Source organism: Haemaphysalis longicornis, unplaced genomic scaffold (assembly GCF_048455015.1).
Source record: "Haemaphysalis longicornis isolate Haplotype H1 unplaced genomic scaffold, Haemaphysalis longicornis Haplotype H1 scaffold_10, whole genome shotgun sequence".
NCBI classification, from domain to species: Eukaryota; Metazoa; Arthropoda; class Arachnida; order Ixodida; family Ixodidae; genus Haemaphysalis; species Haemaphysalis longicornis.
The window spans coordinates 138429421-138452648 of NW_027526204.1; the positions used below are offsets into that span (position 1 = coordinate 138429421).

Consider the following 23228-nt stretch of genomic DNA (forward strand, 5'->3'; position numbering starts at 1 on the left):
CGCAAGGATGCGCGGTGACAGCTCAAGTCACCTTGTGGAGATTACAGTCTATAGTATATATGAGCACGTTTTATACAACATATGTGGGGCCACAACCGACGTACGGGAACGACACATCGCCATCTCCAAGAGTTGAAACCATTCCTTTCCTCGGAGTCAGGCGGTTGAAAGGAGGAGCGGAGGCGTCGTGACCCTTGAAGCGAGAAGTTCAATACTGCGTCATCCCCTCGTCACGTTATGCCCCGATCACCCTATCCTATCCCCTCTGAACGCTTAGAATCCAGCGAGAAACTCGTCCCTTTTTATCGGTGCATAACGTGCGAATAAAAGAGGAATAACCAACGATTTTTTTAAAACCCAATTTAGCCGCTTCCTTGAGTCGGCACCCCCGTGTTTCCCCCGTTCGTCCCCGCCTGAAACGCACCGTGCACGTTGCAGCAACAAATGCTTCCTGTAGGAAATGAGAGCGACTGACGGTGCAATAGCCGGAAGACCAATTTCCGGCAAGAGAGTCCATTGTTTCAGAAACGACACAGTTGACCCGTAAAATTCGCGCTCCCGGATGCACACAGGCCCCATCGAGTTGATCACTTCCTTGATGCACGATGCGTTGCGAGTGTCTTTCGGGCTTTGGTAGTAACGAGTACTAACGTTCAACGCGTCGTCCAATATCACCTATCGCATTTATCCCTTTTCTTTCCGCAGGATTCCCTTGCAGTAGAGCACCATGGCGAATTCGTTACGCAGTCGGTGAAACAAGAGACGATCCCGGTGCGACGAATTTTCATCATCATCGGCAGCAGCAGCAGCAGCAGCCTACTCAGGTCCACTGCAGGTCGAAGGCCTCTCCCACTGATATCCACCCGCTCCTGTCCCGCGTTTCCGAGTCTATGCTTTGCCGGCGAATTCCCCTATTTCGTTCCTTAATCGAGTTAACGGTTCTGTTCTAGTCCCTCGGTATCCACTCTGTTACCCTAACTGTCCGCCGGTTGTCGGTTCGTCTCCCTACATGGGCTGCCCAAGTCCACTTCTTTTTCTTTATTTGAACTATGATTCATGAGGCGAAACACGGGGACACAGAAGTAAAGAGAGCGCAATATCGATATCATTCTCACTACTGTGTCACGGTGCCGACCGCCACTTCTATTACTTTTTTTTTATCTTCGACAACGCAACTTGGCGCCATACCAGCATACGGGGCGCTTCTTAGCGGACCGAAGGCCGACCAGCTTGGCGAGGTGCTGGAGCACGGAGCGTCTCCGTTCGGTGCAACATTGGGGTCGCGCGGACGAACGAGTCGTGGACGCGGCATGCAGATGACCCAGGAACGTGACTCTTTATCGACACAAGCGCAGGCGACGACGTCGACCGGGCTGCACGCACGGCGAGCCGGACAGACAATGGGCTGACCGGCGTCCCGTGAAAACAAACGCGCACAAAAGGAACCTCGCAGCGGCCACTGGCCGCCGTTGTCCGGCGACTATCGGCTCTGCGAAGGTCAACGCAACCAGCCAGCTCGTCAAGGGACTCCTCGGACAATAAACGGCAGCAGGTTGCGTGATTCCTCCTTGCAGGCGAAAAAAGAAAGAAAAGAAAGCGGGGCAACCGGAGATCTGGTTTTCCGGTTTTTGCACGGCCAGTTTTAAAACGGAGACGTACGGCGGTGGTAACGAGACCACGTGGCGGAGTCGTAAAACGAGCCAAGGAGCTTGGCTGCGGCGCCAAACGATGCTGCCTCTGGAAGTGAAAACCCGTTAGCCGTATAACGCCCCCCTTCGGGTAAAGCACGCCTGCTCGTTTCGATTCGCAGATTCGGCGAACGCCGTACTTCCTACGCTTGTTTGTGCTGCATTATGAACCTTGAAGAAACTGCGCTTTAAAAGACATCACAGCAAACTGGACAGGCACGGATTCGTGGGTGCGGTGACACGACCACCCCCAGCTGTCACGACCACATACGACAGCCGTGACACAAGTCGGGAGCTAGAGGGGCTCAGAATCGGCCCGGGGACGGGGCCACTCACGGCACACTCCTCGAAAAAGCCAAGCTCAAGAGATCGCGTGCCCCACATATCCAAGAATACGCAGCCCCGGAGAGAATGTGCGCGCAGGAAAATAAAATCAGAGGAAGAGGCAAAGGTGTTGGGAGGCCCGGGTAACTTTCGTCGCTGTATCTTTTTTTTTTTTTTTTTCCTGTCTTGACTTTAGCCATTCTATCTTATCATTCTATGCAGTATATGACGGGTAATTCCGCCATAAGAACATGGACATGAGCATCTTGACATACGGTTCCGGATAATTGTGGTTTCGCCGGCAGAGATGAAAAAAGGTGATGACAGCACAATTTTATCCACGCGACAAAACCAACACACATTACATATCCACATTGATATTTCTCTGTATGTTCATGTATCCGTTTAAAACCCGCGCTACATAAGAATAGAAAAGGGGCCACACTAAATGACAACTGCGGACCAAATTAATTACGCAAAGTAGTGTTTGCGGCATCGCACATTCCCAGGGCGCAAACTTCAGCCCTTCGACGCAAACCGCTGAACCCGTTCGTGGAACACCTACCTAGCATTTAAACCTCGAGGGTATCTGAAGTTATATAACGGCGAGAACGGTTACTTCGCACGCGCACAGCAAGTTAATTAGCAGCTCAGCGTTGAAGCGCTGATAACCTAGCTCGACTGCATCAGAGCTCTACTCGCCCTTCCCCACGTCCCAATGGGACCCAAGGACACCACAAGAAAGATAAATAAAGCGATAGCTGTACACCAAGCGAGTGGCTTTATTTGCGAAGATCGCGCCCGACAATTCCGATGTTTAGGACCAAGGGACGAATCGCCCGCTTGTTCACGCATCAGCACACCGTTATCAGAAGCAACAGCGTAGACGTTGAACCGGCCCATCAAACAAGCGACACAGCGTCGCGATATGCCGCGGAGTTAATGCGACTTTCTCTTTTCTTGACGTGACCCCCTCTGGCATCTCGTAGAAGCGCACGGCTTGGATTTCATCTCTCATGGGAGTCCGCCCACAATCCGATCCCAAGCAGGGGACCTCTGAGGGGAGCGTCGCGCTGTGAAGACCGTAGGCTGCAGCTTTTTGAGTCGCGCTTGTAACGCACGTCGCAATCAAAGCACACACCCGACACGGACGGCAATCGCGCGAGCGTGGGCCGCCCAAGGGCGACGCACTCAAGCGCAAAACACGCGATTCTGTCACTTGTCTAAAGATGGTCTGGTTTACAGCGTTGAGGTTTCCGACAAGCGCGCTCCTCGCGTTCGGGTGATACCGGGAGGGCAACTCACCGGGAGGTGGCGGTTTTCTTTTTCTCGAGAGTGGAGAAGCGGCTCCCAGAGTCGGAGCTGGAGATGCTGTGGCCTCGTGAGTGCATTCAGAGCATTGGGGAGGTTGTTTTGTTTTTGTTTCGTGAACCTCCACAGGGTATCCGTGCGTCTCCTCAAAGATGTCCACCGTACACACTGGCTCAATCCCAGAACACTTTGCGACATGTTTTGAATAGAGCAACGCTTCACAAAGTACACTAGAAATAAAACAGTATGCAGCGTCATCTGTAATGTCTACCAAAAAGGCGTTTTGACACATTTGCTTTATTTCAAACTAAACAACGCATAACAAGTTAAATAAACATTTATACAAGCACAATGATAGCTACAGTTTTATACCGAGGAATATTTCTACCTCTAATTGTGTCCGCATAGCGCGATAGCGCTGCTAGATGGTCGTTTGTGACGTCACTCGATGACAACACGTCAAAATGGCGCCGTCCAAGTCGGGCGAATTACTGGCCCGAGTAAATTTTCCGTTGTATTCGCTGAATGTAATCACTGAAAGACACATCCTCGTCGCTGGAGGTGGTGGGAAGTCGAGGACAGGCATACCGAACAAAATTGTAAGTGGACCAGTCCTTAGAGCGCGACGCCATGTCGTGTCGTAAGTTTCGGCTTGGCTAGCATCTGCGATGAGCGGTCTCGACATACGTGTCAAAGGAGAACCACAGCTGATTCCACATAACTCGTTCCGTCAGATAACAGTGACGTCACGAAAAGTTTTGCATTCTGCTTGGAATTTGTGTAACGCTATCTTTATGCGTTGCATCGCTTAATAATACGGGCTGCCTTGCGTCTTGACGCGTTATTGAGCGATTTTTGGGTTCGCGCATCCTTGGTGAGGACGATGTCCTTGTTGAATAGGAAAGCAGGAAGCTAATCTGACTGCGGCTGCGCGGAGAGTTGCAGGGCTCTTGTTTGCTTTAAGATATTTGCACTCACTGCGTTTTTAAGATCTAGGTATGTCCTTTGATGACCGACTACCAGACTAAAATCTCTCTTAAATTACAACCATTGCGTGACGTGAGCTTTCCGCCTAGCAACCAAGCTCTGCTCCGACCTTTAAGCAAACAGACAAAAATACTGTGATATAACTCGCACCTTTCGCTTTCGTAGCTTTCATGCTAGAAGTGCGGAAAACGGTCTTCCATTGTTCAAAAGACGCGATTTGTACTTATCGGTCGACTTTTCCGCGCGCCGATTCAGCGCGCGAGTAAACGGGACTGTTTGGCTGCGAATAATCTCCCCTCAATGTGTATGTGTCGATAGACGTCTAAGACATATACGTGGCTAAAATATTTTATCTCAGCGTTAAAAAGTAGATCGGACGTATGACGCCACATTTTGTGTTTCTTGACGTGCGGCTAACGTTCGCCAGAACGAAAGCAGAACGTTGTGCTCTAAACGCGAGCGGCCGTGCCTTCAAGGGTGAACTGTGAGTGGAGTTTGCCTAAACAGGCCCGAAACTATTTGGCATTGTGAGGTATCATTTCTGTGGCATAAATATGTGCACAGGCGTATTGTTTCATTTGCTGCAACGTTTTGTATTTGATTGGCAAAAACGCCGCAAAGATAAGCGGACATATTTTGAAAGATGACAAAAGGGTGCGCGGAAGGTAAACACTAAATAACAGATGCAAGTGTTCACAAAAATATCTTGACAACCTGTTAATGTGAGGCTAGTAGCAACAGAATCAATGGAAAAAGAAAACAGGAAGAGAATGAAATCGCAAAGGCAGTGAGGATTATACATAGCAGGCATTACATAAGTGCAGTTACATATGCGCAGTCACACTGCACTTAAACCACGTGCATGGCAAATGTAACAATGTGTCTAAAAATATACCCCCCCCCCCCCCCCTTTTTTTCTTTTTTCAGGAAATCTACGAGCTCGTCCCGACCAAGACGACATGCAAGGCGGAGCCAGTGACGCGCTACTCGACGGGCGACTGCGCCATCATGAACTCGACCGTGTTCTTCCACAAGGGCCGCAAGAGCTTTGCACTGGCCGCAGGGGCCGACGAGCACTGCCGCATGTACACCATGCGGTACTGCCTCCTCGAGGACTGCTACGAGGAGGACACCGCCGATGGCAAGTCTGACTCACGAGGCACGTCCCCTGGGTGGTCGTACTTTGTACATTAACGTTTATGTCTAGCGGGAAAAAGTTTACTGGGGAGGATTGAGGGGAGGCAGTAGTCACTGAGTCGAACCTGCTAAACCAGCATACAGGTTCCTTTACGCCAATCTCTTTTTTTTTTTGTGTGATTTGCTTAGTCGTCACGACGGATATGTTGGTCTTGAGGTGCTCGTTCTCGTTTTCACAGGGCTCTATCTGGTTCACTACGTCTAAAATGTGGTCACTAAATTATCAGCATGCTTAGTAGACGGTGTTTTGAACTAACTATGCAATTCAATGGTGCCGCCTTTTGTATTTGTTTCTGTATCTCGGAAACAAAAATAAACGACGTGAGGATGTCCTCGGATAATAAAAAACCATATACTTCCAGTGAAGTGTAGGGCATCAATAACTCCTCGTCATAAAAAGAAGGTTGAAGTTCAACGTGTTATTCGACCTCTGTGCCAGTCCACAGGTCGGCGTGCTGAATCACTAAATAAGGACATCAAATTATAGCAGTTGTGGGGGTATTGGTAGCTAGGGCTCGGAATGCGCATCGCAGAATTGAGACAGACGCTTGAGAAACGACGGCCTCGGCCTTAGCCAATCCCAGAGCTTGCACATATGACATCATAGGTTCTGTTGCGGGAAATGAGCTAGTGGGTCGCATGGCCATTCCCTTTTTTCCTAATTATGTAGCTTATTTGTGCAAAGTTTACGTTCAAAGTGGTGTCAGTATGATTCTAACGAGGCAATCTTTCGAATGAACCAAACTTGTGTTTTGTCTGCATGGTGCCTTTAAAAAGCAAGTAGAAGCAAGTGCACTCCCTTAAGAGCGTCCTGATATTTATCACTATCTGTGAGCCTACTAGTTCAAACAACTGTCCCATTCTCTGCCAGATATACAAGCTTTCACGCTAGCATTTGCTGATTTTGTCAGCTTGTGTTAGTGATAAAGTTACAACACCTTTTGCATAGGCTTTAATCCTTCAATTATAAAATAGTCTCCGCAGGTGTAAATTACTCAGACAAGCAGTTAGTCATATTTAAGAAAGAAAATTGTGTTTTCCTATTGTGTTTTCCTACTTCGATTACTACTGGAACTGCTAACTACGTGCCTACTTTTTGTCGTCTGCACAGCAGGCCGGAGAGGCTCCTCGACAACTACAGTGCGGCGGAGACTCCGGACAGAGTCCTCATCGTCGTCGTCCAAAGAGCGCGGTGAAGGTGACAAGCCGGAGAAGGTGGAGAACGGCCTGGCCAATGGCGTGGCCCACGAGCCAGCAGAGTCGGCAACCAAGCCGGAGCCAGACACGAATGCCAACAGCGTCCGGATTGGCTTCTCAATCCGGCAGACAGACAGTTTCCAGACGGATTTCAGCCCAAAGCAAGAGCCATTCCAGAAGGTGGTTCGGTTTGCGCCCGAGTCAGAGATCCTGTTCACCGGTGGTGCAGATGGCTGCCTTCGGGCCTGGAAGGTTGGTGGATTGCGTCTTTTTAGCAAACACAAACGAGCGCGTTTTCAGGTCAACCTCGTTTTCATTTCTTTTTTTTCCCCTCTTATATGAGTGCAGACTTGCTCTGAACGAGGGGGAAAGTGCTCTTTTCTTTTTTCAGTTCGGAGCATTTGTATAACTGAATTGAACCGCACTTGGCAGCCAGTGACTATTAAGGCTACACATCCAGTGTATGAGCAAACAACTTACGGTTTTCCCTGCATATGTCGAACTTCCACCATTGTGTTTTGTTTGATGCATCATTTGTGCTCACTTTTTCGTATTCCTGTAGCTTTTGCATTGATACTTTTCATATTTCTTGCCTGTGCGCAGACTTACAAAGGTGTCTGATGATTTCAGCTGTTTCATGAAATTTTTCTTCTGCTAGCTCCACAGCCTCTTTCGTTTAAATGTTCTCTGTGGATTTATTGCATGTTTTATAATGAGAAAGCAGTGTGTTATGTTATATCTTCCACCGAGACAGTATCAGTGCTCAATAGCGTGTTAGTTTCTCATTCCCATTTTATAACTGTTCAGTTCTCACCACTTCAAAAGCAGCGTTTTTCTTTTGTTGTGCCAGTGTAACTTTGTTTTTACAAGTCTGTTGAACTTTTATGCCACATTAAAGCTGATTTAACCACTTCGTGATTTAACCTGACACTCTTTTATGGGTGCCTTAGGATGTGTAACAAATAAGCCGCGGCGGCTGAACATCCTGGCATTTGGGGCAGTGGAGGGCCCGCATTGTGTGCTGTACTTGTGCGTGTAGTCTGGACGTGTGGCCTTAAGTTGACTCTTCTTTTTTGTTATCCCCAGTATCCCCAGTACGCGCCGATCTACAAGGTCCAAGCCCATGAGGATGAGCTCGATGATCTCTGCATTTCGCCTGATGAAAGCAAGGTCAGTCGAGGCATTTGCTTCCTTTCGTTGCTTTCCCCTTCCACCCCCACCACCCCTTTTCGTAATCAGTGCTGTGTACAGTGTAATCCACTTATAGCGATGCCAGGTATAAAGATGTATGCCTAACAATGATCAGGTGGACCAGATTTCTCAGTGTTTATATTGCCTCTATGAAACGATAATCGGTGATAACAATGTGGTTTTCCAATTTTGTCAACATCATTATAAGTGGATTGTGCTGTAGCAGGGGAGCACTCAGTACCACAACTGCATTGGACAGGGAACTTATTCTCCCCAAGCTTGTTTTTTAGCTGATTAGGTGTATCTGTCATGAATGTGTGTGTGGTTTTGTCAACTTGCGCCAAGTCCAACTCGGTGCAGGTTGCACCCCAGTCTGTGTGCAACTGTTTGCCGCAGTGCCCTAAAGAAAAATAACTGTGTAATGACTCTTGCACTGTGATTTGTATGAATTGGCTTTTTTTTCTATCTGAGGAATACCAATAGCGCATTGTAGTGTGTGTATGCAGCCAGGTAGAGCAAACTTCGGGCAACGGTCAAGTGAAGTTGTTGAATGAAACAGGTGCCTCCACTGTGGCGTGTATAGTATTAATAACTTGAGAAGCAAAAGAATTTTTTTAAGGAAACGCTGTCGGTGCGAAAATGAAACCTGGCGCAGGTGGTGACGGTGTCTCGAGACGGCCACGGCTACGTGTGGGACGCAAAGGACGGCAAGAAAGTGTGCGAGCTCATCTTCACGGCGCCCGGCAACAGCTCCGAGAAGTACCTGTTTAGAGCGTGCAGGTACATATGAGCGACCACTTTGAAATGGCATTCTTTTGTGAAGCGCATGCAACTTTCATCTGCTGCATAAACTGGTGCAATCTGACCTGCATGTGGCTTGAGCACATGTGACACTTTAACACATAATCTGCTAAACTGAGGCTGAGGAGCTTAAGTCTTTGTTTCTGTTGCGCTGTATTGTTAAGATGAATCACCAACTCGCCCAGTACTACACTCTGCCTTTCAACAACACTTCCGCCGGCCGAGGGCTGTTGGTAAACCACCAGAGCTTGTGAAGAATGTTAGCCCAGTGCAGCAGACTGGAAGTTGTCACCCATGTTTTAGAAGTGCGTTGTCCTCTTACGTGTATTTCACCAAGGTGCTGATGTATTCTTTTCGTAATTTAAGGAAATGGTCCAATACAAGTGGGGTGAAATATTCTGTTCAACAATTGAAGCAAACACAGTGCAACCGTTTTAACTAAGAGCCATCCACTGACAAATGTTTGTGAGATGCTCTCAAATCGTCGTTCACTAAATAGACAAATGATCACAACTTCATCAATGGAGCAAAATAGTACAAAGAGGGCCTTGGGGGTCTAAAGGCTGTGTGCCCCCCAATCTTTATGCAGTAGAACTGGGCAAAGTCTCCTTGTTAGTGCTTTCGTTAGGTGCGCGCAGTCATAGTGCTTGGCGGTGTAAGTCCAACTCGGGGCGGTTAGTGAACAGCATTTTGCGCTTTCCTGAAGGTTTGGCATCACGGAGGGCGACAAGAGCAACTACCGCCTCTTCACGATCTCCAACCCTGCGGTGCGCAAGAAGCCCGCCTCCCGCTGCTACCTCGCCAAGTGGGACACGCACCGATGGGTCCCCGAAAAGATCCAGTCCACAGGGTCGGACGTCCTCTCCTCCCTAGCCGTCAGGTGAGCCGACCTCATCTCCTATTCCAGCTCCACTCTCATCCCTGGGTGCAGTCTCCTCCGAGCGAGGCATTTGAGATCATTGTCTGTGCCGGAGTATCCCAACATCCCATGAATAATTTCGTCTAAAGGGATAGACAATCGATTTTTGTCGAGTGCGTGTCCTTCAGCTCATATGAAAACCAGCGTTCTATATACGTACAAGGGTAACCGGAAGAGATTTCCAAATAAACTAATGGAAATTAATTTTAATCGATCAGTTTCAACGCATAATTCAGAAACCGCAATAAGGAATAGGAGAGGTTGCACATTGTGGTTGTTTTAGGCGGGGACAAGTTTTTAAAGGAGCCATGAAGAGAAAATACAACTTCGTTTAATTTGAAAGAACTAGAATTCAGTATTTCACTCAGCTCCATTACAGCCAGAAAAGATATTTTTTAACGAAAAAAAAGCAAGAAGTATTTAAAAACATTCAAATTTCGCACCACCGTGACGTGTTATAAGCAAGAATGACGTCATACGCGCCAACAATAAAACATAATTTTCAGTGCGTTAACTGCACGTTAGCATTCAAGTGATGCAGTCAAATGGAACCAGAGGCCCCATTACAGACGTCCAGTCATGTGTCGTCGCGACAGGTCAGTTTGGCGGCCGCCAATCGCACAAACAAGGTTCCGTGACGTCATAGAAAAGTTGCGGGAAATTGGCTAGGGGGTTGCGACTGCTTCACACGTTTTCTTCAATATCTCCGTTATTTGTTCGAAGATTGCGATGATATTGGTATCATTGTTATCGGGACTAAGCAGTCTTTCGAATAAACCCAACTTGTATTTTGTCTTCATGGCTCCTTTAAACACCTCTTTTTAAAGGAGCCATGAAAACAAAACACAAGTTTGTGCTATTTGAAAGATTTCGTGTTTTTTAGTGCCCCCAGCGCTTGTCCGAATGCAAACGATGCTTTATTCACTGAGAAATTAATAAATTTAAGTTAAAATTTTGATTTTCCTGCTAAATCGTGAGTTTTCGTGGCCTGCAATGACATCAGAGGGCCTTGTTTACCATTAGAGAACCTAGATAGCGCCACCACACCGCGGAAAGCCGTTTTCTGCCTTTGGTTTGTTTGTGAAAATATTTGTACCTGGCTTATTTTGTTCACGGAGACAATCGTTTTGAAACATGGTGCTCACCCGACAAATATGGTCACGTAAGACATCGTCGCTTGCGTCAATCGGCCAGTGTCGTCTGAAACAACCCCAAAGCGCCGCATTCCTGTCAGCTAAACCAAGCATGCGCTGTACCAACAGCAGTATGCATCGGTACTTCTATGTTTACGTGTGCTTTCATAACTTCCATTGTTTGTCCCACCATTCTTAGGGCTTTCAAAAGAATGTGCCCTAAATTTAAGCACAAATAGCAAGTTCGGCAAGCTTTATTATAAGCTCTGCCTAATATGCGTTTGCTTTTGCCGCCCTCCGCCAATTGCAGAGCTGTCTGGTATGACATCACAGATTCTGTTGCGGGAAATGAGCTAGTGGGTCGCATGGCCATTCCCTTTTTTGCTAATTATGTAGCTCATTTGAGCGAAGTTTATGTTAAAAGTGGTGTCAGTGTGATTCTAACGAGGCAATCTTTTGAATGAACCAAACTTGTGTTTTCTCGTCATGGCTCCTCTAATCTTGCGTGCAGTTAAAAGTGTGTTGCCGCACAGCTCACCGTCATTGTTGCCGGCATTCCTTTCGGCGGGACGCATATGGCTCGTAGATCGAAAAATTTCAATTTCAAAAGTTCTAGGGCGCTGTCAGCATAATCGTGTTGAGTTAAGGTGAGGCATTGTCACTGTTAACGTAATAGAGCTCAGTGGTACAAAAATTGCAGCGAGCATTAGTGTTGGTCCCAAGGAGGGATCAAGGCACAAGGAAGGCCCTTGTGATGAAAAGGCAGAGTTCCTATGCGGGCAACTCAACAGGCATTGTGTTTTGACTAAATTAATTATCGCCGAAAAGTTGGGGACACGGCACTTTAGCACTGTAATAGCACCAATAAAATGTAATCTTGTGTAATGAAGCCACACGGCAATTTCACTGGCCACCTTTTTGAGATGTTCACTATCCTATTTAATTAATTGGTTGCAATTCCTTTATTTGGTGCACCAGTGATTGTGGGCTAGCTTAAAGAGGAGACGGGACTAGGGAGAATAAGTTTCTTTTCATCTCATCCGCCTTTTTTGACCAGCTAAGTGGCAGTATGCAACTCCCAGTGTTAACTGCGGGAGAAACATTTGGGCATTCTGATGTGTTAATAGGAATTTATATTGGGGTATTTTGCGCGATGATTTATCAATACATCAATGTTTTTTCTTTTCCCTTCAGATTTTGTGTATTTTGATTTGCTGCACTCGTTGAGCTCAGGCCAGTAAAACTTATGGGAAACTTTGACCTGTTTCTTGCAGTGAGGACGGGCGGTTCTTGGGAATCGGACATCTCTCTGGTGCGGTTGAGGTGTACATTGCATTCAGCTTGCAGGTGAGTGGGTGGACAGCCGTACTGTCTGTGCTACTCTGCACTCGTCTCTGCATAGCTTTGTGGAAGGACTGTGTTGTAATAAAATGTTGAGCTGCATGGTGATGCTGGTGTAATAAAAAGGCACAGTGACATTGTCGACACTTCCATGTTTCAGAGGCGCTGCTTGTTGTTTTGCCGAACTTGTTTCTGTGTTTGGTTTGTTTTATTTTTTAGCTGCATAAACTGCTTAATGGCCTTTTTTTTATAACCGTAGATGCTTACCAGGGGGATTTTTCATATTTTTTCTCTTCTCAAACTCCATTTACAGCTCCATTGCAATCGTTCTTCGTTCCGCCACAGATAGCTAAGCCATCGTACTTCATGCAACATTCTGCCATACATAACTAATTATCTGGTCTCTGCCCTCAGCCTTCCCTCAGTGAACCTTGTTTATATGAGCCTGTTGCAGCAGTCTACAGTCCAGTTGCTCTTCTTCTTTAGTGGGGGTGCTTGGTATTGCTTGAACGTTCAGCAGAATCATCCTAAATCATTCAGCATTTCTGGTAATTAGGTTTGAGCAATGTTCAGCGGTGGCTGCAACTTCCTGTCACAGAAATCGATCAGTGCTTCTGCTTGTGTAACATCTACCTCGGTGCATGCTGAAGACGGTGTGAAAATAGCTTGCGCATAGCTGTTTCATTCCCTTCGTGGAAAACTGGGAACAAAAGTGTAACTCAGGCCTTGTGCTTCGACGCAGCGGCTGTACCGTGCCGAGCACGCCCACAACATCTTCGTCACGGGACTGGAGTTCCTCAAGTCGTGTGACGAGACCCGGCGCCTGGCAGGCAACTACGATGCTTCTCTCATCAGCATATCTGTGGACAATCACATCGTCGCGCATCATATACCTTATCCCGGTAAGGAGTAATTTCACGTTGTCACCACATTGTTCACTGTTGGAGACAAGGTTTTCAATACAGGTTCCTTTTCACGAGTCAAGTTAAATTTGTTTTGATGTAACACTTTTCCACACTTAATATATGACAGTAAACCAACGTGAGGCAGTTGGTAACTCACGCTTAATTAAGCGCTGTGCATAAACATTGGTGTAAACACGAACGATGGATCTCCTCAGCTGCTCAAGTGCCCTCCATTAAAGGCACCATGAAAACAGAATACAAGTTTAGTTAATTCAAATGACTGTTTTGTGCTGATAACAATAACACCAAGGTTTTCGCAAGCTTCAAACAAAAGAGTGAGATATTGAAGAAAACATATAACACAGTGGCGACCCCCCCCCCCCAACCACTTTCCGGTGATTTCTTTGTGATGTCACAGGATATTGTTTGTGCGATTGGCGGCCACCGAGATAAGCCACCGCCAAGAATCTTGGCTGGGTGGTTGTAGTGGGGCCTCTGGATCTGTCTGATCGCATCACTTGAATGCTAACATGCAGGTGACGCATTCATAACCATGCTTTTAGCGCTGGCCTACGTTACGTCACCCATGCCTATAATACGCCAATATGGTTGAAAACTTAAAAATTTTTCAATGCTTTCAGTGTTTTTTCAGTTAAAAAACGTCATTTGTGGCTGGAATGGAGCTCAATGAGTTACCAAAGTCTGGTTCTTTCAAATGAGCACAGTTGTGTTTTGTCTTCATGGCACCTTTAAGAGATGAAATTTCTATCGGGACCAAGCATGCACCGTTGTGTAGGAATAAATGCCTTCCAGATGCACTGCAGTACTCATGTGCACAACAATTTCTGTGCAGCCACCACTGGCGTCATGGGTCTGGTCGCCATGTTTGTCGGCGTGATACTCATGGTTTACCTGCTGATGGATTTCATCGGGCTTTGAGGAGAAGTGCCGCCCCCATGTGGACCACAACAACGGTCCGAGTGCAATCTTAGGAAATGCCCGCACCCGTCGACAGCTGCATTCCAATCGGCCTCTCCTTCTGCAAATCAGCTGCAATTTGTTTTCCAATCACTGGCTACCTTTTGCGATGTTGACCTAGGTCAAGTTTGTACAGTCTGACGGAAAACCAGCACCAGAGTGCAGTTTTTTCCCTTGCTCAGAAGATGGTGCGTGTTAGTCTTGTGCGTTTTTAGCATCTATGTTAATTGTAAGTGCTAACGTAACATGTATTTATGTTATCGTTTACACTCGATGCAGAATGCGGGGGGTAGGCAGCCTGGGAAATAAAAAAATTCAAATTGTTTTGCACATAGGTGCCATAAAATTTTTCGAAAGGCTGCCGCATTCAAACAAATAGTATTAGAGGAAATATCCTTACGTTTTTTTCGACTTGTGTAAGGGAAAGCAAGCCTTGTTAATTCTTATAAAGCATTTTCTTTCTTTTTTTTCCCCCCTTGCTGAAGTAAGACGTTTTTCTTGTGTAGGGGAATGGGGGGGGCTTAGAGGGTGGATTTATTTTTCGCAAACTGTGAGGCATTTCTGATATAGTGCGTGTATAGTTTTGTTAAAAATGCGAAGCCCTGTTGGAGGATTGGCTCTGCTGTGATGTTATTATGTACAGAATTGTTCTAGTTTCCCTAATAAAAATGGCATGCTTGCTCAACAATCACTTTGGTGTCGCAAGGCCTTGGTGGTGTAGTTTGCAAGAACATGCTGCCTATTTTTGTTTCATTAAACAGTGTTTCTTTTACGGGACTGACGTAAGCTTGCACCTAAAAGTGTATGCCAAAATGAGCTGACAGGATGTTGAAATTAAAACCATAATTTAGTGTGCAGGCTGTTTTGGGTTTAAAATGCCTTATAAATGCATTGTATCTACATGCCCTTTGATTGGTAAGCCACCAAAGACCACCAACTGCTTTTTGAAACGGCGGTCCCCTCTAAATTGTTTTCTGAAACCATTTGATGAAAGAAACAAATAAACGTACAATGCATGATCAAAATCAGACCCAATAAACCTGTTGCAATAATTCAGTTTTGTAGCTGATATTTTTATATTGGCACATTTTATTATGAAAGATGTTGCTTGGTATATGTGAAAAAGCTCCATGCCTTCGCTAGTCAGGTCTCGTAGCCTTTTTTTAATCAAATAAAGTAAAATAGTTCATCAAACGTTAGTCTTGAGTTCTTTTATTAGATGCGAAGCATCTCATGCTCGGGGCTGTGTCCCTCCCTCCCTTTTTGTCGTCTGCCGTCCGCATTCTACTGCGCATACGCGTCTCTTAAAGCCCCGTCAGCGTTTGGCCTGACGTCAGCGCAGTCCACTATAAAAAAAATAGTTAGGTGGCGCTGGGTTTCAAATCCCACGACTCTCTGGCCGCAACGGGAGGTACGTGGCGCTCTTCCCACTGCACTACAAACCGAGACGGGAGCATGTGCTACGAATGCACCTTATGTCCTTGACTCGTTCAAACTATGTCAAGAAACTACTGATACAACGAAGGCACGCGAAGCTGAATGTCGACGGAAATGACTAGAGGAGGATGTTGAATTTCCCGTGAAAAAGCTGTGGCGGGAAGCGCCACGTGCCTTGCAGCTCAACCAGAGAAGAGGGCGGGCAGCGGGGTCGGAGCGTGAGCACGCAATAAAGACGAGAACCAGGAGGTGTTTGATCGGGTAATGCGGGTGTCGGTCTCTTCGCCGTCTCTACATGGGGTTCACACTACGTTCCCATTCGTGCTCCGATAAATGAAACAACATAACGGCAACACAATGGAACCTACACAGAACCCCCATGATGCTTCGCATTCTCCTCATGGTTCCCCAGGGGAAGATGGTGTAATTTTTTTGTACCTTTTCAATTAGCAAGGCACAGCTGACAATTCAGGTAAATAACCTATGGCAGGAAACATTGCTAGGCCCAGTCCCTCCAGCACGTGTATTTTTCCGCTTTTCTTTTCTGACATTTAAAAAAATGCCTGTCTTCATTCAAAATACAGTCGAACTACTTCCCTACCCTTTCCTTAGCATTCTATGCCGCTGACTTTTCCAGTTTTATATTAGGCTATATGTTTATGCACACATATCACAATTCATAGCACGTGTTCCATCACAGCACCTTCTCTTGTGCAGAAACTGCTTTTGTGGGCTTCTTTCGTTAGTATTCTTGACGGATGCGAATTAGTAATTAAACTCGGTTGTGTGCATAATTAAAAGACGGTATTCACAGAGAAGTTTAGCTCTCAGTTTCTTCGCTTGGCAACACTGGAAATGGACATGGCACGGCTTGTTCCACTGCGGCTGCATGCCGCAGAAAAAAAAAAGCACCAGCGTGCGTCGTCTGCTCCAATTCAAACCGATTCTCAATGGTGGTGTCAACAGAGATGTTATTAAACGCATTCACATTGGAGTCGAGGCATCACTTGGCGTTGGGCGGGGTAGAGTTTGGAACGTCCAACACACGTTAGCACGGACAAGGGCCGCCATCCCGCGGAGCCCGAAGCAACCAGCGACGGTGCACTCACATGGTTGCCTGCATGCGTGCCTAATCAGTGAATACAACGCATATTGTATGGTAAACATGTCCGACAAACAGTGTTACTACAAGGCCTGTCTGCTTCATTCAGAGCCCTGCTGTAATTCAGAGCCCTGCTTCATTCAGAGCCCTGCTGCTTCATTCAGAGCCCTGCTTCCTGTAAAGTGAAGCCAAAAAGATGACTGACTGTTTTGCAACAGCAGCGCCCATGTTTCTCTGCCTGGATTCTTTAGCCAAAGAGCACAAACTGCTTGTACTGAATGAAGCAACCAAAGACATCTATCCTTGCAGGTTGCGTTTGCGTAGAACGGCCGCGGCAATGGAAGAACAGTATTCAGGCAGAGGCTAGACTCCCAAAACAGACTCGCAATCTTGTGAACTGAAACTACACCTAGGCTATGTACAGTGCTGCAGCATAGAGCTATAGTTTTATTTACATCTCGCCCCGAACTCTCATGGAAGATTTCTAGGGATGCAGCCCCTTAGTAGCCGTGGCTGTGGGCGTCTCATGGCGTCGTAACCATCGTCTCATGTAGACATGATACTAAAACACAGGGAAACTCGTTTACGCCTCGCGCTAGAACGCTTCGTGCTTGAGACACGGGACTTTTACAGCAAAGCTGTATACCTCTACCCCCCAACGGTTTCATCTCCGTGGGCAAAAATGCCAAGGCACCAAGAAAACACTTACACACTACATGCTTTGCCCCTCCCCAGGTTTTACGTTTGCGGAGATGGCCCGGGATTTTTTACCCCAAAACAATTTAGGGCCACCCATCATAAAATGTGTTACGCATATCGGCACTCTAAACATTTTTTTTTATTTTTTGTTCGTTATTTTTGCATATAATACATAATCAAAATGTAAGCTGTGTGTATGGTCTACCGGAGACGTAACTGGGACTGCTTTTGATTGAGTTCAACAGTACCAAATATTTACACGAAGCAACTCACAAGAGCAACTCGTGAAGCAACTCACAGTTACAAAAAAGACAGTTCTCACTCTTGGAGGTTACGAGCTGGTGGAAGAACACCAACCACTTTTTATTAAATAGTCCTGCAAAAGCTGGCCAGCGCTGAAAAGTCACGCTTGAGGCGAAATGAAGTAAGTCATCTGGTCTCCCACATCGACTCTGCCGTCGTTCGTTTCAAGCTCCACCCCGTTCTTATCTGGCTTGATTCGAAAGACAGCCCCGTCGGGAATGACAACCTTCCCCGCTTCTTCACTTCCCAGGGTGGGAATCTTCCGTGGTCCCATGACGGAATCCTCGTACCGCAACAGCTTGACGTTCAATCCATCGAAACTGCTATGGCCGTTCATCCTGCCCAGGCGTTCCACCACCTTGGCTGCCGTGTCCCCATCCAGAACTGGAAGTGAGACCTCGAAGCAACCCGAGGATGGCTGCTGGTTGACGCAGCGCACGTTGACAAACGTGTCGCTGCAAAAGACGGCCCGCGGCTGGCCCGGACAGCACTCTTCACGGATGACCTCTTCAGCCCGCGGATCGTCGCTGAACCTGATCTCGATATCATCCACTTCCAAGGTGTTGAGAATGTACCTTGAGTTCTCCAGAAGAACATCTCGCTCATCAAAGTCTAGGGTCACATTCAGCGCCTCATTCCCCAGCCTTTCGACTTTCTCGCGAACCGCCTGAGCAAAGGGCATGACCTTCTTCATGTGCTTTTGTAGTTCGGGCTTGCCCTTCAACTCCGCTGAGACGACCTTGTTGTCTGGAAGACCGCCGTGCTTCTCGGAGAGCTGCTTGAGCGTCGTGAGGATGGTCAGCTGCCATGGAGGAAAGGTCTTGGCCACCCAGATTGTGGCCCGAACCATCTGCGGCCCCGGAGGGTGCATCGAGAGGTCTTTCTTCTTGCCACACTTGCTCCCGGCTGTGCGGAAGGCCTTGAGTCGCAGCCTGAATTCGTGAACGGCGTCCATCAGGTACTGGGACGACTTCAGGAGCACTTCATCGGGTGCAGGAGCAACAGGCCACCTGGCGTGCATGATGCTTTCCATTTTCCCGAGCAAGGACCAGATGTGCTCACAGATGTGAGGGCATATCGGGCTCAGAATGACAGCCTGCGTTTCGATGAACCTCAGCACAAGGTCCCGATGCATGCCTTTTAGCACACACAGCTCGCGGTACTTGTCTCGCGCAGCTTGGAACTCAAAAAAGCCAGTTCTCAGGGCCTCCTTAAACATCATCTGGTCGTAGTGTTCCTTAGTGACCTTGATTCCATGGTTCATGTCAGCTTCAAATGCTCGGTCAACATAGCTGTCCTTTGGACCTGTCCGAAGTGAAGGAAGTGAGGCGAGGGTCTCCTTGACCCATTCCAAGAACGTGTACAAGCGCAGGATTCCAGCGTCTGCCATTGCCTCGACGAAGTTTGCGTCTTCGATGCCGTCCCCAGCATCGGCGAGTGCCAACCGCATCCCGTCGGCTGAAAACTTCTCCAGAGCATCGGCCAAGGTTAGGAAGTTCCCCGTGGACTTTGACATCTTCTCCGAGTTGAGAAGCAAGTGACCGTTGGCTCGCATACCACGGACCCACTTGTCCTCCGGCCACATTGCGCAGTGGCAGAAGATGCAGTAGGACAGGTGGTTCGGTATTAGGTCCTTGCCGGAGCAGCGAAGATCCATGGGATACCAGAACTCAAACTCTTTTCTCATGGCATCAAGTGCCTCCTTGTTTCGCAGCTCTGGCTTGCTGTCAGCGTTGAGGAAGACGTAGTCCCACGCTTCGGGTGTCATGTCTTCTGGCTTGACAAAGTACGGAGGACAGCCTGTCGTGTTCATCAGGTCGCCCCCTTGGAGGTAGTGGGCAACTGTGTAGTAAGCCATGTAAATCGTGGAGTCAGACAGCGACTCGATAAGCCAAGACTCATCCCATGGCAGCTTTGTCCCAAGCCCGTAGGTTCTTGAGCAGGCATGCTCACACAGCCAATCCAGCGTAGCCAGGAAGTTCTTGCGGACTTCCTCAGAGTAGGTCTCCATCTTTGACAAGGCAGCCCTCGCCATTTCTTTCCACTTTGGATCAGCATAATCGAGGTACCACTGGTCACACAGTGCCACGACGCACTCGTCACCAGAACGGGCAATCACTTTCTTCTCAGGCTCCATGTAAATGATGGCGGAACCATCGTCAACCATGCCCTTTTGGATCTCTTTCTTCACGTCCTGGATCTTTTTTCCCTTGTACGGTCCGACCAGCAGCACTCCTTCATAGAAGCCCTTGAGGTAGATTCGCTCTTTTGCCTCCTGAAGCTTCTCACGGTCATTCTGACTCTGAATCTTGAGCTCGTCGCAGACGGCAACAGCGCTGAGGGAACCGTACCCAGGGATTTCCAAGATTGGCACCGGCTCAAAAGGCAGGACCATGTTGTCCGCAACACCATACTTTTGCCTGAGGGGCTCCTTGTTCTTCAGGTCACGCAGTGCAGCGTAGTCGTCTGGAGAGTCAGACGGCACACACGTCACCACCCCGGTGCCTTTGTCCTCCTTGATGGTAAGCATCGGAAGAGTGTAGATGACCTTGTGGCACGTGAGCGGCGATGACAAGCCGAGGCCGATCAAGTCTTGGCCTTTCAGGTGGGCAAGAATTTTCACCACCCCATTCTCGGGTGTGAAGCCTTGATAACTCATGTTGAGAGCAGCTCGGTAGGTGCAAACAAACACGTCCCCGCTCTTGAGCTCAAACGCCACGTAATCCATGTCGGGCCGAACCCAGCAGTTGGTCTGCCCATACATGGTCTCTGGGCGCAGTGTCGCCGCCACCAGAAACACCGTGCGGCCTTGGAGAGCGTTCAGAGCCTTCGGAAAGGGCTCCACCGCCTTCATCTTGACAAGAACGTACTCTTGCGGTCCCACGCCCTCGCCGGTGCTTCTGTCGTGATCCATGCACGGCTGGTTCGTCTTGGGAGAGAAAATGGTATAGCGCTTGCCGAACTTGATGCGTTGCCTCTCCTTCAGCCGCAGAAACTGCCACCGCACAAACGAGTCATAAAACGGATTCACGTCCGTGGTCAACAATGAGCGCCGCCAATCTGCCTTGAGACCCATTTTCTTGAGGTCGTCGCGAATGATCGGAGGGAAGTAGTGCAGCCAATAGCCTGCGTCCGCGAACTTCGCGATTTCGTCATCCGACAGGCCCAGCGACTGCATGATCTGCCACTGGTACTTGGCAGCCACAGTCTTGGCGGCTGCTTTGCTCTTCTTTCCTTTGGCTTTGCTTTTCAACAGCGCCTCTGCCGAGTCGCCGGCGTCAAGCTCTTTGACGTCGGCAGCGTCGTCGGGAAAGACGGGGGGACAGCCGAACTCCTCCATCTCTCTCGCCAGCTTGTCCGCGCAGGCTTTGATCGGCATACCGGTGGCGTGAAAGCCGAACGGGAACAGGCATTTCTTGCCGAGCAGTCGCTGGTACCCGACGGCGAACTCGCACTTGGAAAGGGAGAAGGAGTGTCCCAGATGAAGACGTCCGTTGACGTACGGGTAGGGAAAGGTGACGAAAAACTTGCCGTTTCCCCCGTCGTCCCCGGAGTTTGCTTCGAAAACTTTATCGGCTTCCCACTTTGCTTGGACGTTGGCTTCGATTTCTTGAAGAGTCCGCACTTTAAACGTCCCCTTTCTTTCACTGCCGGATGCCATACTGTCGGGTCGCTCTGATTATTTCGTCGGCAAAAGTTCGCTGGCGGCACGACGCACAGAGAGCCGTCGCCTTTCAACGCGCAGACACACCGGGTTTTCTTCAAAACTAATTAACTACAACAAGCCATATGACGAGGTTACCACCAGGTCCCACGTGTACGGCAGAAAGTCCTGACAACGCAACACGAAAAACAGCAACAAGAAAAACTGCTAAACGACAAGAATAGCCGGAAACTGCGGAAACGCCTATGGCCGGAAGTAGCAAATGATCCAACAAGAGTGTAAAACGCTTACCAAACAAATAGAAAAACGGTTTATTACCTAAAAATCGACTAGATTGTGAACTGAAACATTTATTTTATTTGTTTAACTTTATCAGCAAGGACAGTTTACATTAATCCAAAGCAAGACGCAGCCTAAGCCACGTGAAAAAAAAAAAAAATTGTGCGTTTTGAAATGGTTTTGGTCTACTTCACTACTTCACTCCGGTTCCAAAAAACGTTGAATCGCTACAACCTCCATTGCATTCCACACTGATGTGCTGTTTGTTTCGTACTAATTGTAAGGAAACCATATGGCCTGACTACGTATGGCTAGGTACCCGAGAAGCCCAAGAAGAGACGCCGTCGCGTGTATGTACTTCTCGCACCGTGAGGCACAGCTTTGAACCAGATTGCCTTGAACGAGGCAGAGTGAATGAATGAATGCCTTTATTGCAGTTTGCATCTCTCCGCACACCGCCCTGTGGATAGCCGCGCCGTCCGAACTGCTCTCGCCGCGAGTCTTGAACAGCGGGAGTGCGGTATGGCTCACAGAATACTAGCCACGGACACGAAAAAAAAAAAAAAAAGCAAGAGGGGGAATGGAATTTCCCAACCATGTCAACAAGCCTAGACGTAATACAGGCAAACACCGCTGTCTGTTGTGTACACTAAAGACCATAGTATTGGACCACACACGAACTCTGCACGGACAGAACTCTGGGTACTGCCCACTTGTTCCATCTGGAGGCCGGCTTCACAGAATGCTAGACACAGCCTTCCGGAAAGGATTGCACTCCAAAATAAATGCATGCAGACCAAGCATTACGTCATTTGATTCGCCAGCTGTCTACTGGACAGGATAGATTTTTTTGGTCCCTCGCATTTTTTTGGGGGGGAAAAGGGAGCACATGTTCACTTGACAGGGGTCACAAAAATATATTTCAGCTCGCAGACATGCTTGTCGCTAACACCTCTCTGTAAGCTGCACTTGGACGTGGCAGAAGTGAATTCTAACCTGGGCCTGTTTGCCCGAACGCGATAAGTGTGGGAATAAGTTTTTAACTACGACTTTAGCGCTGTCTAGGCAAGAAGTCGTTCGCCCGAAACTGATACACACGCTTGGTTAAGGTAGCGTTTCCGTTGGGTTTTCTGGCAACCGGCTTATTTGCCGTGGCCGACTTCGACTTATTGGCGTCTTCTTCGTAAGCGCGAACTTAAACAAGAACTTATGCGTACGGGCAAACGGGCCCAGGTCTTGTTCACACAACCAGTGGAAGATAACGGCCCCAACCAAGCTCGTTCAATCACCAACTCGCCCAACCGCCTCTGCTTCCCTGTGATTAACACCAAGCCTGTCGAAAGATCCCTTGGCCTTGGAAAACAACAATGTCATCCTGGACGTCGTCTCGGATGGCGAGTTGATGCAGTGCACTGGTGCCACAATCCACACCTCGGAAACGCTCTGGCGAAACATGCAGATGCTGGGGCTGATGCGAGTTCAGTGGGCTCAGATGTGCCGAGGTGTTCCACCAAGGGAGCTGAGAAGCTGCAATACGAAGGCTACTTGTGGTGTTGGCATGACAAGGCAGTTTGAGCAGTAATCAGGGACAGAACGCTGGCAGCTACAAAAAACAATTGACGTTGCAAATTATGTACAAGTTTAAAATAAATTCCACCTGAGGTTCCACGCTCCAACAGCTGCGTTGAACGATGCTTGCTAGGGGATAACAGTGAAACACCTGCTCGTGGAAGACATTCTCAAGCCAGGTTCAAGGGATTGCTGGAAAGAAA

At 48.0% G+C, this 23228-nt stretch overlaps 3 protein-coding genes across 6 annotated transcripts in view; 1 reads left to right on the forward strand and 2 right to left on the reverse strand.

The window, feature by feature from the left end:
- Positions 1-3509, reverse strand: part of Fak (protein tyrosine kinase 2 Fak) — a 66031-nt gene extending 62522 nt beyond the window's left edge. The window contains exon 1 of the mRNA XM_077690950.1: positions 3318-3509. Coding sequence (XP_077547076.1) covers positions 3318-3403 — 86 coding nt within the window. The 5' untranslated portion in view covers positions 3404-3509. The remainder of the gene's footprint in view (positions 1-3317) is intronic.
- Positions 3510-3757: 248 nt separating this feature from the next.
- On the forward strand, positions 3758-15028 carry LOC144159453 (guanine nucleotide-exchange factor SEC12). Of its 4 annotated transcripts, none has more exons than XM_077690952.1 (9): positions 3758-3922; positions 5238-5469; positions 6619-6956; positions 7791-7874; positions 8551-8675; positions 9403-9576; positions 12023-12095; positions 12832-12991; positions 13848-15028. In XM_077690952.1, exons 1-9 carry the CDS (start codon positions 3788-3790, stop codon positions 13931-13933), a joined length of 1407 nt encoding a protein of 468 aa, XP_077547078.1. In that variant the 5' UTR covers positions 3758-3787; the 3' UTR covers positions 13934-15028. The 4 variants fall into 4 exon arrangements, with proteins under 4 accessions (XP_077547078.1, XP_077547079.1, XP_077547080.1 ...); XM_077690953.1 differs by having other exon boundaries at positions 6622-6956; XM_077690954.1 differs by having other exon boundaries at positions 5238-5451.
- Positions 15029-17534: 2506 nt separating this feature from the next.
- Leurs (Leucyl-tRNA synthetase) lies at positions 17535-21380 on the reverse strand. The gene has a single exon (XM_077690956.1). It carries the CDS (start codon positions 21172-21174, stop codon positions 17614-17616), a length of 3561 nt encoding a protein of 1186 aa, XP_077547082.1. The 5' UTR covers positions 21175-21380; the 3' UTR covers positions 17535-17613.
- Positions 21381-23228: the final 1848 nt, after the last annotated feature.